The 16,389-nt window shown below is 40.0% G+C and overlaps 1 protein-coding gene across 2 annotated transcripts; it reads left to right on the top strand.

Moving 5' to 3' along the window:
- The first annotated feature begins 968 nt into the window (after positions 1–968).
- Positions 969–15,704, top strand: LOC306901502 (NACHT, LRR and PYD domains-containing protein 12-like). 2 transcript variants are annotated; one of them, XM_079469276.1, is made up of 12 exons: positions 969–1,115; positions 2,067–2,148; positions 5,236–5,343; positions 5,613–5,661; positions 5,809–6,028; positions 6,120–7,881; positions 8,767–8,940; positions 12,391–12,564; positions 12,646–12,819; positions 13,022–13,186; positions 13,290–13,336; positions 14,159–15,704. In XM_079469276.1, the coding sequence occupies exons 2-12, from the start codon at positions 2,087–2,089 to the stop codon at positions 14,671–14,673; spliced, it is 3,450 nt and encodes a 1,149-aa protein (XP_079325402.1). In that variant the 5' UTR covers positions 969–1,115; positions 2,067–2,086; the 3' UTR covers positions 14,674–15,704. The 2 variants fall into 2 exon arrangements, with proteins under 2 accessions (XP_079325402.1, XP_079325401.1); XM_079469275.1 differs by having other exon boundaries at positions 974–1,115; positions 5,610–5,661.
- Positions 15,705–16,389: the final 685 nt, after the last annotated feature.

Below are 16,389 nucleotides of genomic sequence, written 5' to 3'. Positions count from 1 at the left end.
ACTAGTTGGCTTTAACCATGGTCATACTCTGAGCAATAGTAAACCTGCCAATGGAGATCTGAAATACTTAAGACTGGAGCAATAGTTTCTATGTGCCTGTGTTTATGTTTGCTGTATTGTGGTTGCCGAAGGTTATATAAATGATATAGCCCTACATGAATACTGATAACTGATTGATAATATTTTAATAATAACCGTTTGGCCATTGTCGATTAAGTTTGATCAACTATATTATAAGTAAATGTTTACTAGGCCTATGTAAAAATACACATGGCAATGTGTTTGTGTGAATGACCAAAGTGTCCTGGAAAAAGTACATTTAACATTTCACTATCTTTTAAATTGCCTTATGTCGATAAATCAGCCTTTTGAATGAACTATTGAATAAGACAAATCTCTGAAAAGCTTGCAAGTATTAAGTCAAGTTTATTTCTATTTAATAATGTCTAATTTTTTCTAAGGAGCTGTAGAGAAAACACACTGTGAAACAAACAGACAAAAAATCTAGTTATACAAATAATAATAATAATAATAGCTATATAGAAAAAATATAACATTAATAAGCAAAAGTTGCATATCTCCATTGGAGGCAACTGGTTTCCGTTTCTAAAGGAACATACAAGAAAAATGAGAGACTTGTTAACGATACTTGTTAAAAAATATTTATTGCGACGAAGTACGGGACTTGATTGAATGTTAAGAGGTATTAATTGTTAAGAGTGATTTAAAAAGACTGAACTGAGATTGTGTCGACTGAGAAGTTTTAAAGAGGCTAATGCTGCAAAGACTTCTGACAGGTGTTGCACTTATATTTATTTTATACGTAGCCTATGTATTTGTTTATATTACATGGCGCTCTGGAATAGTTGTTTCTGATGGGCGTAGTCACGACGTTACAATGCATTTTATTCCCTAGATAATAATATATTCATAATGACATTATACGCATCGTGCCCCGTGTGGGAGCCATAACACATTATGTTCAGACGTTGTGGCTCCAGGGCTTTCTCCAGAGGAGTTCCCCTGCCGGTTTTAAAATAAACACGAAATTCCTACAGGTTTCTGTGAAAGCGAAAGTATCCAAATCAACGCGCGCAATCGTTCGGTATTATTCGGTAAGCCTATTGTATTATTTGCAGTATGTGTGTGTGTTTAGCGTTTTAGAAATTGATTATGATTAAAGAAATTAAAATGTATTTCTAAAATGAGTTCCCCCGGACAAAGTGATGGTTTTAAAAGCAGTCCAGCTGAAGGCATTCACTTCAAACTGTATGAAAAATATACATTCAAATCCCCCTGCATGCATGATAGCAATGACCACCGGCGGTGCTCCGACAGCTTAGGGCTGGCGGCAAATAGAAGTCTTGCGGATATGTTTTGCTATCTGGGATGTAGGCTATGTAGTCAATAACTTATAACTCATATTTGTTCATTAAATTCTCCATCATTCATCCATTTCAAAAATGCATTTTTGTTATTAAATCAAATGTTAGTTTTGTAAAGAAAAAACATTTCACATTTCACTGGAGTGTTCAAAAACATATCGATAGTAGGCTACATAGATTCCGTGTTTAACAGTTCCGGCTTGGAGCAGAAGATCGGCGTTTTCTTGTTTATTGATGAAAATATTTTAAGAGCACATTTCCATAGCATTTGTATAAAAATGGATATATTCAAATAAATGAGCTATGGCTTTATTCTTGCTGCTCTAAAGGGAGTTGGCTAATCTAACCGGTTAATCCACGTGAAAGCTAAAGTATTAATTTTCGCAATTGTTTGGTAAATTAATTTGGGTAATTAAGTACATTATGTATGTGTTTAGCCTACAGTATGTATATGTACAGTATGTATCATGCTTGTATGTATGTGTTCAATGTTTAAGTAACTGATCATGATTAAGATTTTGTTATATATCACCAGGAAGTTACATAGGGTTTAAGACCATTGTGAATTTATATTAGGCTAAACATGTCGGCATATAGCAGTTCCATTAAGCCATTTGATATATTTCGTTGTTTCAGCTATAAACAGTAGATTTTTCTCTCTTTGAAATGTAAATTTTTCAGGAATTAACATCGTTAGTTTGATGATGGATTCCTCAGAAGAAAGTGATCGATCTAGTCCGGAGGAGGGCGTTCACTTCAAACTGTAAGAAACCCCAAAATATATATACTTTAAAGTCCCTCTGTAGTCGATCATTTATATTTAAATCTCATTGTTCAGTATCAAATTAGCATAATGTATGTAAAAATGTATACTGTATTTCTTCATAGGCAGTTAGGGTGTTTTAACATACAGATTGTTTTAAATTAAACAAACCCAGTTCACCTAAAGTAAGGTCATAATAATGTTGGTAACCCGAAGGTAAGTGGGTTCCCTTTCTGTCGGTCTCTTGACGCTGTGTCGAGACTGACAGAATGGGGTTTGAATCAGAAGCTTCATAGAGCAAATTCTCCTGCAGCGTGCATATGTCTCCAGGCATGTCTCGCCACTGCAGTCTTTGGTGCGACCCAGGGGCGATTTTAGGGTCAAAGTGCTGAGCACCCAATGAGCCCCACTGCCACCACCCACCCTCTTTTCACACAAAAACAAAAAATGTGTTTATTGAAAAATAACTTAATCCTTTTAACATTGATTCAACTACCTAATCCAGATTTTTTTGACACCTTTTTTGAGACCTTTTTTGCAGAACAGAACTCCTTGCATGGCAATCCCTTTAAAGTAAGAACGTTAGAACAGAATCGTTTGAACTAACTAAACTTAAAATACTGAATGAGTGGTCGCTAACACATACAAACAAGGTTTGAGACCTTTTCAGGACACCAGCTTAATTGTGAGAGTTCACACAGACAGCCCCCTGTAACAAACACAAAACCTTCTTCACACAGCTTTTCCTGACCCTTAACTCCATATTCCTCCTTCTGTATCAACAGTCATCAGATTAGTTAGATTAGATCTTTATTGTCATCGAACAAAGTAACAGGTACTTGGACAACAAAATGTAATTCATCTTCTGTCAATTATTTACAAATGACCATCTCTAACATATCTGGTCGCACGCCAGTCTGAACTTTCATAAACCAATATAAGTCAACAATAAATAAAATAAATAAAAAAAGAAGGTAAAACCAAAAAGTCCAAAATATCCAGATAACTTGAAAATACTTAGAAAGTAAAGATATAAAAAAAGAAATAGAGGGAAATCTTTAAAGTACTTCCCCTGAATCCCCATTTGGCTCTACTTTGGGAGAGTTAATCTATGTCGTCGCACTTTGAGGCTGGCAAACCTGTCAATGACCCTTTGGGGTTCAATTATTTCAAGCAACTCCTTCTCAATAGACATCACAGCTAGGTGCTGGAGTCTGCTTTGGCCTGTGGTCCTCCTGAGCCATGTATGGAGCCGACGCAAGGCACTAAAAGACCGCATAACAGCTTTCCATGAAGGGAACGTGAATCTGAACTGTACCAGACTCACTCTTGCGCTTCAGAAAGAATCACTTCCTCTGACACTCTGGTCCAAACGCCAGGGCGATCATGTTTCCATGACGACTGACCAGAAAAGACGCAGGTGACGTCATGTTTACATGACTCCAGACTGTTAAAATGAGTATCAAATGAACGATAAACTCTAACAACAGAGACAGGTCCGCAGTTTAGTTGTTTTTGTTTCACGCTCTAGCAGTTAATAAACAGAACTGAATGCGTCTTGCGGAAGAACATTGTAACCGGCGCTACTTCTCTCCGTTTATGACTATGGACGAGTCACCCATGTCCTGTGCTACTCCACAGCGGCGGCGACCCGCTGGACTAAAATAGTCTGAAAATAAACACTTGTTATAGGTTTACCAAGGTGATTCAGGATACTGACTCCAGTACTCCCCGATATGGTTTCGCAATCGGAACATCTCTATGTTCAAGGAAAGAAGTTTGAGACAGCTTTGGAGCAACTTAGTTGATTCACAACAAAACATAACGGGTTCTCACTCCGCGTGTGTGAAGAGGATGACACCATTTGCTAAGCGGGGATGTTTCATTTTCATCCTTAACATATACATTTTAAACAAAAAACTACGGAGTATGTTTTGCACATTCTTTAACCTTGTAAAAGACGATTTTTTTCAGAATAACAAAATTTCTTACTCCAAGTTTTAGGGGTGCTGAGCTTCTTTTTAGGGGTGCTGAAGCACCCCTGAAAAGGGGCTAGCTACGCCCATGGTGCGACCGCTACATCATCGAACCGGACAGGCACGATACCTGCGTCACATGTCTGCCAGCATGCTGAAGTAGCGTTCCTGGTAACAGTATTGTGGTCACAGCTGGCCGTGTTCGTTTTGCACATTGTTTACTTCCTGCCCGACAGCGGCTAACAAACCGGCTGCGGCAGCGAGCGGTGGTGGTGATATGGGAGTCCCGGTTGGCGTAACTCTGTCACAGCATTGCTGCGGACCCCACAGTCCCGTCACCCTCACTGAACATGTCTCCTATGGGCATCTCCAGACAGTCCTGTAGCGGATCCATGCCATGGCGTGCAAAGAAGGAGATTTCGGTTGCGACATCGAATGGCGATTTCCTGAAGGACTCCCTTCAGCTCCCGGCTACGGCCGGTCGAGCCCAGGACGAGGCCGACGTGGAGATGACAGCCATGCTTGCCTGGACCAGCGTTTTCCCAGCAGTTCACGGCCGGATTCCTTGTACCTGAACACGGAACATGGGGGAACCGCGTTTCCCGGCAGTGCATGACGAGCTCACGAAAACCGAGAACGCCTCCTGTGGCACGTTTGCGGCAGACGGGCTTGGTCGCCATGACAGCCCTTAGCTGCTCCAGAGTAGAGGGAAATGTCGGTACCCCAGGTAGAGCATGCTCTCGTGGCACAGGTGTTTTTGTGTCCATGGACGTGCCGCCTGTAGGCACCGACCAAGGTTCCCTTCCAAAGCTTGTTAGTCCTTGCCATCACTCTCGAGCATACCAGTACACCCTCCTCCCGTTGGTCTGGCCCTGCCTCCCTGTGCCTTTACGAAGGTCAGGGAGGCTGCCCTCGCTCCCCCCGGGGTCTTGACGACTGACCTATCTTGGCTCACTCGTGGGATCTGTGGCCTACGCACAAGGACCTTGTGCCTGGCACCTTAACCGATTGGGCCTACGGGTCACCCAGGACAAGAGCATGCTCTACCATGTCGGAGCACCTCTTTTCCTGGTATGTAACTAATACATTTTTTCCCCTGTTTTACTATTAGATCTAAACAGAAGATATCACACTCACCTTCATCATCACATCTGTCACTGAAGAGTGGCAAATCAATTTCTCAACCACTCAACTTCAATAATGAAGCACTGATAGAAAGGTCTGGTATAATCAAACATTCTCTATTACAGTAAAGTTACAGTATTTCAAACTTTTCAAACTGTATTCTACCAATTACCAAGCTTTCCAGTAGCTCAGTGGTAAGAGCAAGAGTTGTGGGTTCGATCAAAGAGATTGCAGATACCTATGTATAGGATAATGCAATGTAAGTCGCTTTGGATAAAGCGTCTGCCAAATGCATTAATGTAAATGTAAAATGTTAATTATCATTCAAGTGAATATAACACTTTCAACCTTTCTTAAAAGTAGTGCCTGTGCAGAGCAAGAGCATGGCGGCCAAAACAAATGCTACAGTTTGGTGAGTTTTTAATGGAAATATATTTTAGTTCCTTTAACCATATTGTGATATATTTTAAAGCCCTTCGAGCTCCTAACGGGATGTATTGTGTTTATATCCCATTCTGTTGCTGGATTATGATATACTGTATGTAATCTTTTTTGACAGTTATCTAACGTACCAGACAGTCGATCTCAACTCCTTCATATTGTGGGCAACATGCGCACAGAGGAATTCAAAACCTTTAAAACAGACCTAAGTGAGCAATACCCAAAATGTTTGGGTAGTCATCCAGAGGAGCTCACAGTCAATGGTGTTGTTGAGAAATTAGTGGAAAGCTTTGGAGGAGAGGGAGCGTGGAGGATCACATTTTACTTTCTACAAAATGGTATGGATTTTTCTTTTTTTCACTTATTCATTCATTTTATCCCATGGGGTTAAAAACGATTCATTCCATTTACACATCTACTGTTATTTAGTTGATCCTCTTCAAAAATTCACTGAAGCCAATAAAGCAAACCTGAAGCACAAATGTCAGCAGATAAATGAAGGAAATTCATCATATGCTAAACAAAGTTTGTTGAATGAGATCTACACAGATCTTTACATTACTCAGAGTGCAAGTGGACATATAAATACTGAGCATGAGGTGTTAAGGAATGAGGTGATTTCACAAAGAAGAACTACACCAGAAACTCCGCAGGCATGCAACGACATCTTCAAGACACTGCCGGGACAAAAACGTACAGTCAGAACAGTTTTGACAATGGGGATTGTTGGAATTGGAAAGAATGTGTCGGTGCGGAAGTTCATGTTAGACTGGACTGATGGGAAAGCAAACCAAGATATCGAAATCATCATTCATCTACCATTTCAGGACCTCAACCGGAGAAAGGGCAACTGTAGTCTCCAACAACTCATTCATCAATTTGCTCCTGAACTAAAAGGAGCAGATGTTCAAAAAATGAAAGTGCTTTTTATTCTGGATGGATTAGATGTCTGCCAGTATCCTCTAGATTTCAATAACAACGAGCACTTCTCTGATATAAATGATGAAACATCTGTTGACATGCTGCTTACAAACCTGATCAAGGGAAATCTGCTTCCTTCTGCTCTTCTCTGGATAACCACAAGACCATCATCAGCCAATCGGATTCCTCCAGAGTATGTCCATCGAGTAACAGAGATTCGTGGGTTCAATGACTGTCAGAAGGAAGAATATTTCAGAAAGAAAATTAAAGACAAGAAACAGGCGAATGAAATCATCACTCACATCAAATCATGTCGAAGCCTCTACATCATGTGCCACATGCCGATATTCTGCTGGATTTCAGCCACTGTGCTTGAAAACATGTTGAGTAATGGAAACTCTTATGAAAAACCCAAAACTCTGACAGAGATGTTCACTCACTTCCTTCTCATTCAGATTAGTCTCACGCATAAGAAGTTCGATGGAACCGACACAGAAAACCCAAAGAAACTCTCTGAATCAGACACAACATTGATTCTGAAACTGGGAGAACTAGCTTTCCAACAGTTGCAGAAGGAGAGAAGTACATTTACTGAAGATGATCTGAAAAACTGTGGCATTGATGTCGGTAAAGTCTCTCAGTACTCAATGTGCACAGAGATTTTCAGGGAGGAGCTGGGCTTGTACAGGGAAAAGAACTACAGCTTTGTGCATCTGATCCTTCAGGAATATCTTGCAGCACTTTATACTCACTTTGCTTGTGTTAATGATGGTCAAAATATACTTTTCCAAAAAAGACCCAAGTCAAGTCTTTCAGCAGTTCATCAGAGTGCAGTGAACAAAGCTTTAAAAAGTAAAAATGGCCAGCTGGATCTCTTCCTGCGCTTTCTTCTGGGTCTTTCAGTTGAACCCAACCACACTCTCTTGCAAGACCTCAGGAAGGGCAGTTCATCTGAATCCAGCACAAATAAAAACATGATAGACTTTATAAAAGAGAAGATCAAACAGGAAGCAGCACCAGAGAGAATCATCAATCTTTTTCACTGTTTAAATGAACTGAATGACAACTCTCTTGTGAGATCAGTTCAGTCTGCAATGAAATCAGGAACACTCTTAGGGAGTGAGCTGGACCCAGAGCAGTGGTCCGCACTGGCTTATGTCTTACTCACAACTGGAGAGGAGTTAGAGGAGTTTGACATGAAGAAGTTTCGCACATCAACAGCAAACCAGCTCAGACTCCTGCCAGTCCTCAAGATCTGCAAAACAGCAAGGTCAGTTACCTGTCAGTTCCTGGTTACATTTCAATGAAGGAACGCAGCAAAACAGTTCATGTTACAATGCCCATTGTTCAAAGGTTCCTATTATACGTACTGGTATCATTTACCGGTCATCATTGTGTGTGTGTTTGTGTGTGTGTGTGTGTGTGTGTGTGCGTGTGTGCGAGTGTGTGTGTGTTTGAGGTTTTTTTTTTCATGCTGATGTTATCATCCTCAGTGTGCTAGTGTAAAAGACAAATAGAGTAAACTTCAGTGAGGCAACGGACTGAACTAACATACATATGCAATATGAAAACAAATCTATGTTTTTGTACTACATATACATTTTTAATACATGTTGATAGATTTTTAATGCTACTACAGTTATCCAGCCAAGAATACAAATAGATTTTTGACGAGATTACTGACAACATAACTAGAAATGCATCTATCGATTAAGGACATTTGACTGGATTAACTCTGAGAAAATGAACACGTAAACATAGGAGTTGACATTAATGTTACATTTAACTACATAATATAATACCACATTTGCAACCTTTGACACTTGAACTCCTTTGATAATTCAAGATGTTTCCTTATTGCGTCTATAAAAGGTTTCCGAGTGACAACAACCTGTCAGACAACGCATTTCTTCCTGGTTGATCTATAGCACGTCGGTGGTACCGGATTTTATGACATTATTTTATTTTTAGGTATAGATCCAGTGTACCAGTTCTTTTTTTATCAAAATCTATATTAGGCAATTGTTCCAATTTGAGATTTTTCTTTTAGAGATCTGTTTAAACTATTGTAAAAACAACTTATATAACTAAGTATAAGTATACACTAAGTATACAGATAGACAGTTGTAAAATGATTTAGTTATTTTCTGTGCAGGTTGGATTGCTGTAATCTCTCACATGAGTCATGCGAGAGAGTTGCGTCATCTCTCCGGATTGTGAACTCACCTCTGAGAGAACTGATTCTGAGCAACAATATACTCAACAAGTCTGGAGTGAACTCACTCTTGAATGGACTAGTAAATCCACACAGTCAACTACAGAAGCTGGGGTAATCAATATCATCTTTATTTTTTTAACCCTATTCCCAAAATACAGAGTATTAGTAATATATTTACAAACCAAAATGACCTTGCTAAAATTAACATTATTGTGCAAATTTGACGTAATACTTTGTGTTTAGGCAGTTTATGGTTAAAAAAACACACATCATTTTTCACATACCGTGAATTACTGTTTCTACTCTCTGCCCAGTCTTTCTAAAATGCACATTTTTTTACAAAGTTCATCGCTATGAAAAGCGTGGTGTGATCTGATTCGCCATTGCGTTCTGATGGGCCAAATACCTCAAGCATTTGGCGGAAATGTTACGCCCCTTACCATATGCTTCCAAAGTATATTGACAGGTGATTATGTCATCGAGCCCAAATATGATCCAGAAAACAGATGACTAAGATAATCGATCCTGGGGCATGTTTTGTTTCATACATGGGGGCAAAGAATATTCAATATTCATATTCAATAATAAGTATGAAAATACACAAACGTGCAGTCTGTTCATGACAGACGGATCTCGGTTACTGCTGTGGCTTTTTCTTGTCCAGCAACGCACACTTTATTTATTTTAAACACATGTGATAATTACATTTTATACAGCTAGTATAAATAGTATTTATTATTCATACTGAAAACTTGTATTGTAATAGTAAACAGGGTTTATCACTACTATTGCTTTGGTATTTGATGCATTGGGATTTACATTCTCACCTACATGTCTCTAGAGATGCACGTTTTTCTTTATTCTCCGCTGCAGTTATAACTTACTGCCGCTCTTGCCTGGGGATACACACTGTGACCAGGCTGCTCACGCGCCGACAGACATGTGTCTCTATCAGAATATTAGCAATTTTGAGGAGATGACATTCTCTGTAAACCTAATCCAAAAAACGTTGTATAGTACACTACATTTGTACCCAAGCCGTGACTGTTTGGTCAACATTGGGTTGGAAACTGAAGTGGCACATTTTTGGGGGGCAGCTTTCACCCTTGTGGACATGCCACTGGATCATTCAACTTTGCCAACGCAACTTCAGCAGAACGTAACAGATCGGCAAGGTTTTATTTGAAGAAACTTTAGATTTAGGAATAAGTTTATTTTAGGTAACTTTTTGAGCAGCCTGTGTCATCGTGTCTCAACATAACAAAGACAAACAAGTACAGACAAGACACATATTGAGAAACAGCCAGAAACAATTTAGTTTAAGTGGTCATTGTAAATAAAGCCATTGACCAATTAGAATCAAGAACTGGAACTAGCTGTTATATAACTTTAAATATTAGTTGATATGCAGTATCCGTTAACATAAACTATAAGTGTAAAAGGTTTTACTTTTCAAATTTTCTAATGTACAAAAAGGAAACAATAAATGTTGTAGAAGTGTTGTTCATTGTACAATTATGCTAACTAATCTAATTAAGTTATGTTAAAATTGTAAAGTGTTCAATAAATTTAATAATGTAGGGACCTATACTTAATTACTATTTGACCAAACATTTCAAATCATTATTCTAGTGCATTAAAAATTGCACGGCCATTGGTGTGTGAAAAGTAAAACTTTATACCAATAACAGCGAAGCTGCATGGACCGATGGTGATGGCATCCCGCCAAAAGAGGCAGGGCTTATGGCTATATAAGCAGATACTTAGCCGTAGGGTCCTCTGTTCTCTTCTCATTCTTCTCCTCTTTCGATTCGGCCCGTATGACGGACAGAATCACGCCAGACCTTGCTCTGGCTATTATGTATCTCGCAGCCTCCTTCAAACCGGGAGTTTCACGCCCCCTCATGGCGTTTCAGAGAATGCTGAGCCTCATGGCTTCCGTGTCTCAAGTGCTGAAGTTGGGCATCCTCCGGATGCGTCCCTTCAATACTGGCTGAAACCGAGAGTTCCGCCACACGCTTTGCGTCTCAGACGCCTATACGTTTTGGCGGACCAAGTCTGCGTAACCGCCCTAACCCCTTGGAAGGATCCCCTTTGGCTGGAGATGGAAGGTGGTCATGACAGACGCCTCCAACATAGGTTGGGGGGCTCTGTGCGATGGCGAGCCAGCCTTTGGCCAGTGGTCAAATAAGGAAAGAAGCCTGCACATCAACTGCCTGGAGATGCAGGCAGTATGGCTGGCTCTTTGCTACTTCCTGCCGGTCCTGCGGGACGCCACATCTTAGTCCAATCGTACAGCATGACGGTGGTATCAAGACGCCTTTTTTCCCTGGTATTTAGCCTCTTGGAATGGGCCCAGTCCAATTTGCGCTCACTGAGGGCAACTCATGTTCTAGGCAAACTAAACCAGGGAGCAGATCTGTTATCTCGGCTGGTAGCAGCTCCGTGGCCTATTCCCCCGAGACGGGACCTCCTCTCTCAGGCAGCCAGCCAGCCCTGTTGGCTCTGCACTTTTGGCCTTTCGATTGAGAACCTTCGGTCCTTCCTGAGGGTGTCCTGAACACGATATCTCAGGCTAGAGCGCCGTCTACTAGACGGGTCTATGCCCTCAAATGGTCCATCTACTTCTGGTGTACAACACGCGGCGCAGATCCAGTGTCCTGTTATATATAGTTAATACTGTCCTTCTTAGAAGAGGTGCTGGATAAGAGCCGTTCACCTTCCACGCTTAAGGTCTATGTGGCAACCATTTCAGGATTCTATTCCCCCATTGCAGACAAAGGGGTGGGCAGGCGGTCCCCTTCAGGCCCCCTTCAGGCGGTCGGAACAGCTTTTTGTTTGCTTCGGTGACCGCAATGGTCCCTGGTCTCGAAGCATAGACTGTCTAAATGGATAGTTCAGGCTATCACGCTGGCATATTCTTGCGTGGGCCTTCAATGTCCCACAAGAATTGGAGCCATTCCACTAGAGGTGTTGCCTCTTCCTGGGCCTGGTCTAGCGGTGCCTCCATATATGTAGATATATGTGACCCACTACTTGATAGTAAAATCAAATGGTAAAATAATTTTTTTTCTTTCTTTCTTTTGAAGTGGAAGTGGAACACACCTACAGTATCCCTATATACTTGTCCACCAGCCAAGACAGGCAGCAGAAATACAAACTTAAAGTCCATTGGTCCCGTCTCTGTCTGCATATATGAAGAGAATAAACACTTTTCTGCTGTTTGCGCTGATTCTAATTGTGCTTTTTCCATTGAAAATCTATACAGTAGGCTAAACTCATTCAAACGAGTGGGAAAGTAATGTGTTACTGTAGAATTATTGCAAAAAGGAAAAAAATACTGAATTGAAATTTAATTACCTTGTTTAATTTCTTTTCCATTTTCACGTACACCTTTGTTCTAAAATGTGGAGGGGATCGGGGTGCTGTGAGGGGCCTTCAAAATCGCCTCCAAATGAAGAACCAAATTTAGAAACTGCCCTGTATATAACCATTGTAAACATGACCACCAAAAGAAGACTGATTGTTCAGCTGTAATAGTCTGTTGTTTATTACTTTTAGGCTGGCGGGTTGTAATTTCCTGCCTGAATCCTGCAAAACGTTGGCCTCATCTCTCAAGTCAATAAGCTCAACCCTGAGAGAACTGAATCTAAGCTACAATAAAATAGGTGATACTGCAGTCGGTTATCTCTGTGCTGGACTAATAAGTCACAACTGTAGACTTCAGATACTAAAGTAAGTACTGTCTATTTGTGATAGTGTTTGGATATTTTAATTACCTTATTTTATCATGTGGCCTAATAAACCTCCTCACAGGTTGGAGAGCTGTGGCCTTACAGCGTCTTGCTGTGAAACTCTATCATTAGTTTTGAAATCACCTAACTCAAAATTGGTCGAGTTAGAGCTGAAATGCAATGACCTGCAGGATTCTGGTGCGAAAAAGCTCTCAGGTGGACTGGCGAATCCACAATGTAAAATAAAGAAACTAGGGTAAGTGCAACTACAATGACATCCTGTGTCCAAAACTGTTCAAGGGTTGTGAATACTCATCTATGGTTTTTGACAAGCATCACTATCGCCATCATGCAGATTTGACCATGATGAACAGATTATGAATCCTGTGGCTTTGGTTTGTTTTGTGCTTAGATTTTTTTATAATTCTTTTAACAATTCTTTTAAAAATTCTCTTTAGATTGTCAGGTTGTATGATCACAGTGGAAGGGTTCAGGTCTTTGGCCTCAGCTCTGAACTCAAACCCTGATCATCTGAGAGAGCTTGATCTGAGCTACAACCACCCTGGAGACTCAATGGAAGAATTGTTCCTTGCTAAACAACAGGATACAAACTTTAAACTGAAGTATGTCCCGATCACAAACAAATTTCACAGATTACATTATGAGTTCCTGTTTTATTGAGCAAATGAGTATTTTTCAGAACAAAGTGTTTTCTTTTTTGCTCAGTGTTGACTATGGAGGAAGTTGTCGAATGGAACCCTGTCTGCGAAAATGTAGGTATCTTAGCCACAGCATATTCACAAAATATACATTACATTTACTAATTTAGCATATGCTTTCACCCAAAGTATGTTTAAAATACACAATAAGTATAGAGCACAAAGCAACATATACAAGAATGGTTATAAAATTGTTAGATATTAATTAGATGCATCTTAATATGGCTGCTCTAGCACCTTCCAGTAAAAAGAGCCATTCATAAAGACAGATTTTTTTCCTACACAGTGTCTTGTAAAGGCCCTTTCTTACCTGTGCAATAAACAAAATACATTTTTATAATAAACAAAAGTTGATAAACAAAAATGCTGATGTCGGACTTATAATTTGTTCGGAAATATCAAGCTGTTCCCCAGGTGGGGGGACATGTATTGCTGCACTCCTGCTCTGTCCATGCAAGGCCGCGTGGACAGGCAGAGAGTTTGCCGAGAACAGTTTCATTCCGCCAACCTTAAATATTGCTCTTGATTAAATATTTGACGACAGTGGTCCTGACAGAAATGTTGCTGAGCTTTGATATCTGTCTTCTACAATTCAGGCAAATAGGACTTTAATCTTGCATGGCTAAAATAGCTGCCCAGAGGCATTGCAAACATGGCCACTGAGTCCTTCGACTTTCCCCAAAAGACTTTGACAATAAGTTAGGGTATTTGTCACAATTAATGCTATTTGCCGATAGCGAATAAAACAGGAGGGAATGTAAATCTGTAGTTGAGGTATGAGGGTGTAGATCCAGTGACAGTGCTGAAGGTCAGAGACGTGAATTTGTTGACTTGAATCTGACCATAAACCAATAACAAAAACGATTTTCTCTGCAGATGCCATTCAGCTCACAGTGGATGAGAACACATTACACCCACGCCTGATACTGTCTGAGAACACCCTTACAGTTTCAGAAACTACAGTGGAGCAGAAATATCCTGATCATCCTGATAGATTTAAATTGTGTCCTCAGTTTCTGTGCACAGAGCCTCTGTCTGGGCGGTGTTATTTTGAGGTGGAGTACAATGGTGGGATTGCAGTGGCAGTGGCCTATAAAACTTCGGACAGAACAGAGAACATATTGGGAGTTAATAACAAGTTCCCCTATATTCAGTGTCTGGATGGTAATCTGAAACTTTGGCAAAAAAATGAGAGTGCATGTGAGTTCCCTGTGTCTGCAAGGTCCACCAGATTAGCTGTTTATGTAGACTGGGCAGCTGGCAGTTTGACATATTACAGCATTCCTAATGGCAAGCTTATTCACCTGCATACATACCACAATTCATTCCCTCATGCTATATACGTAGGGTTTTTTCTTCTTCCTAACTCCTCTGTAACTCTGTGTCCATGAACACAGATTTGTTGAAGCAAACTTGTTTATTGATAACCTCAACACTACATTATTAATACCAAAAGCGACATAGTTTACAATTTTATTTGATGGTGAATTTAAATCAAGCTTATAAAGGTATTATTCAGGCAAATTTATTATCATTCAAATAATAATTTTTAGCTGATCCAAAAATATATTTAAAACCTCACCATTGTGTTGTTTAAACAGAAATATGAAGTTGTTTTTGCAATACTCAAGATAAGAAAACATTGCGGACCCTATCGTACACCCGGCGCAAAGCGCAGCGCAAGTGTTTTTGCTAGTTTCAGCCCGACGCAGATCTAATTTCCCCTCCCTGTGCTGCGTTGTTTAAATAGCAAATGCATTTGTGCCCCATGGGCGTGTTTGTCCAAAAAAGAGGCGTGGGAATGGAAGATGACACTCTGATTGGTTTAAGGCATGTTCCACCCATTACTCATTAAGAAAATCGGGACAACCCGTTTAGACCAGCCGTTAAACTAGAAAAATTGCATTCGGACACTTCCTGAGTGCACCTGCGCCGTACGTTTTAAACCATGAGCTTAGACCGTGAAAATAGGCCCCTGCATCTTTTTATTATTTTGACCAGTTTGTAAATAAAATAAATAAAAACAAATATTTCATTTGGAATTTGAAAGCAATGTTGTCACTTGTTTACCTTATGCAACAAAAATTATAATTTTGCGTAAACGTGTACTAATAGTTAGTCTAGAAAAACTTAAAATAATTATGGAGGGGTGGCTTAATTTTCTGTGAGGGGGCATGTTTAGAATATATCGTGTACAGTTTAAAAGTCTTTGTTAACATGTCCCTGGGAAGTTTACATAAAACATGAAAATCCAGCTTGTGTACGTGTGTATATGTAATTATGCCTTTTAAAGTGATAAATGTATTTAAATGATATTTTTATACAGTTTTTATTGAATATACAGTTATCATGATACAAGGGACTAATTTGAATAATGAGTGCTACTACTTGCATTTTGAAAGTTAATAAAAATATTCAACTGAAGTTTCTCTGCTTACTTTGTACAGCACTTGTCGTAGGTGTGGTTAAAAGTGGTGCTCCTCACTTTCCTGTCCAGACAAAAGCTTAAACTAACACTGTGTCTACACCGGACGTGGCGTGGTGCGAACCCATTATAATTTAATCTGCGTCTCGTCCGGTGTAGATTCATGTCAGTAATACTTGTTTCTAATCCTCTCCAAGCCAGTCATTTTTCTTTTGTCCGTTCTACTCTAGGTATAATATTGTATGTATTTATTGAGATAGGGTCAGGACAGCCCGGTGTTTGTGCATGAGGTTTGGATCCTGACAGTCTTGTTCTAACCTTGGTTCTTGATGTCAGGATCTAAAACGTATGCTTTGTTGTGTCTGATGTTGCATGGTGTGTGTGAAAGCACATGACCTCTGGTTGCTGTCCCTTGTGTCAGGACCCAGGCTTGAACTCGGGTCTCTGGTGTGAGAGTCTGCCTCTTTACCAGATGACCCACTAGGCAGTTCATACGGCAACTTTGTCGTATCCAAAACAACGGAGGGAAAAATTTTTTCAAAGTACCAAAATAAAGAATGATAAAATAAAAAATACAATGAACTCAAAAAAGACTCATCAACTCCATCAATAAGGAAAGTCCAATATGTTCAACTCGTACATCCATCGACGTTGACTCATCAGCGTAACCAACACAAATAGG

Source organism: Barbatula barbatula (genome assembly GCF_947034865.1).
Source record: "Barbatula barbatula genome assembly, chromosome: 12".
Classification (NCBI taxonomy): domain Eukaryota; kingdom Metazoa; phylum Chordata; class Actinopteri; order Cypriniformes; family Nemacheilidae; genus Barbatula; species Barbatula barbatula.
This window is presented reverse-complemented; position numbering and strand designations above follow the sequence as displayed.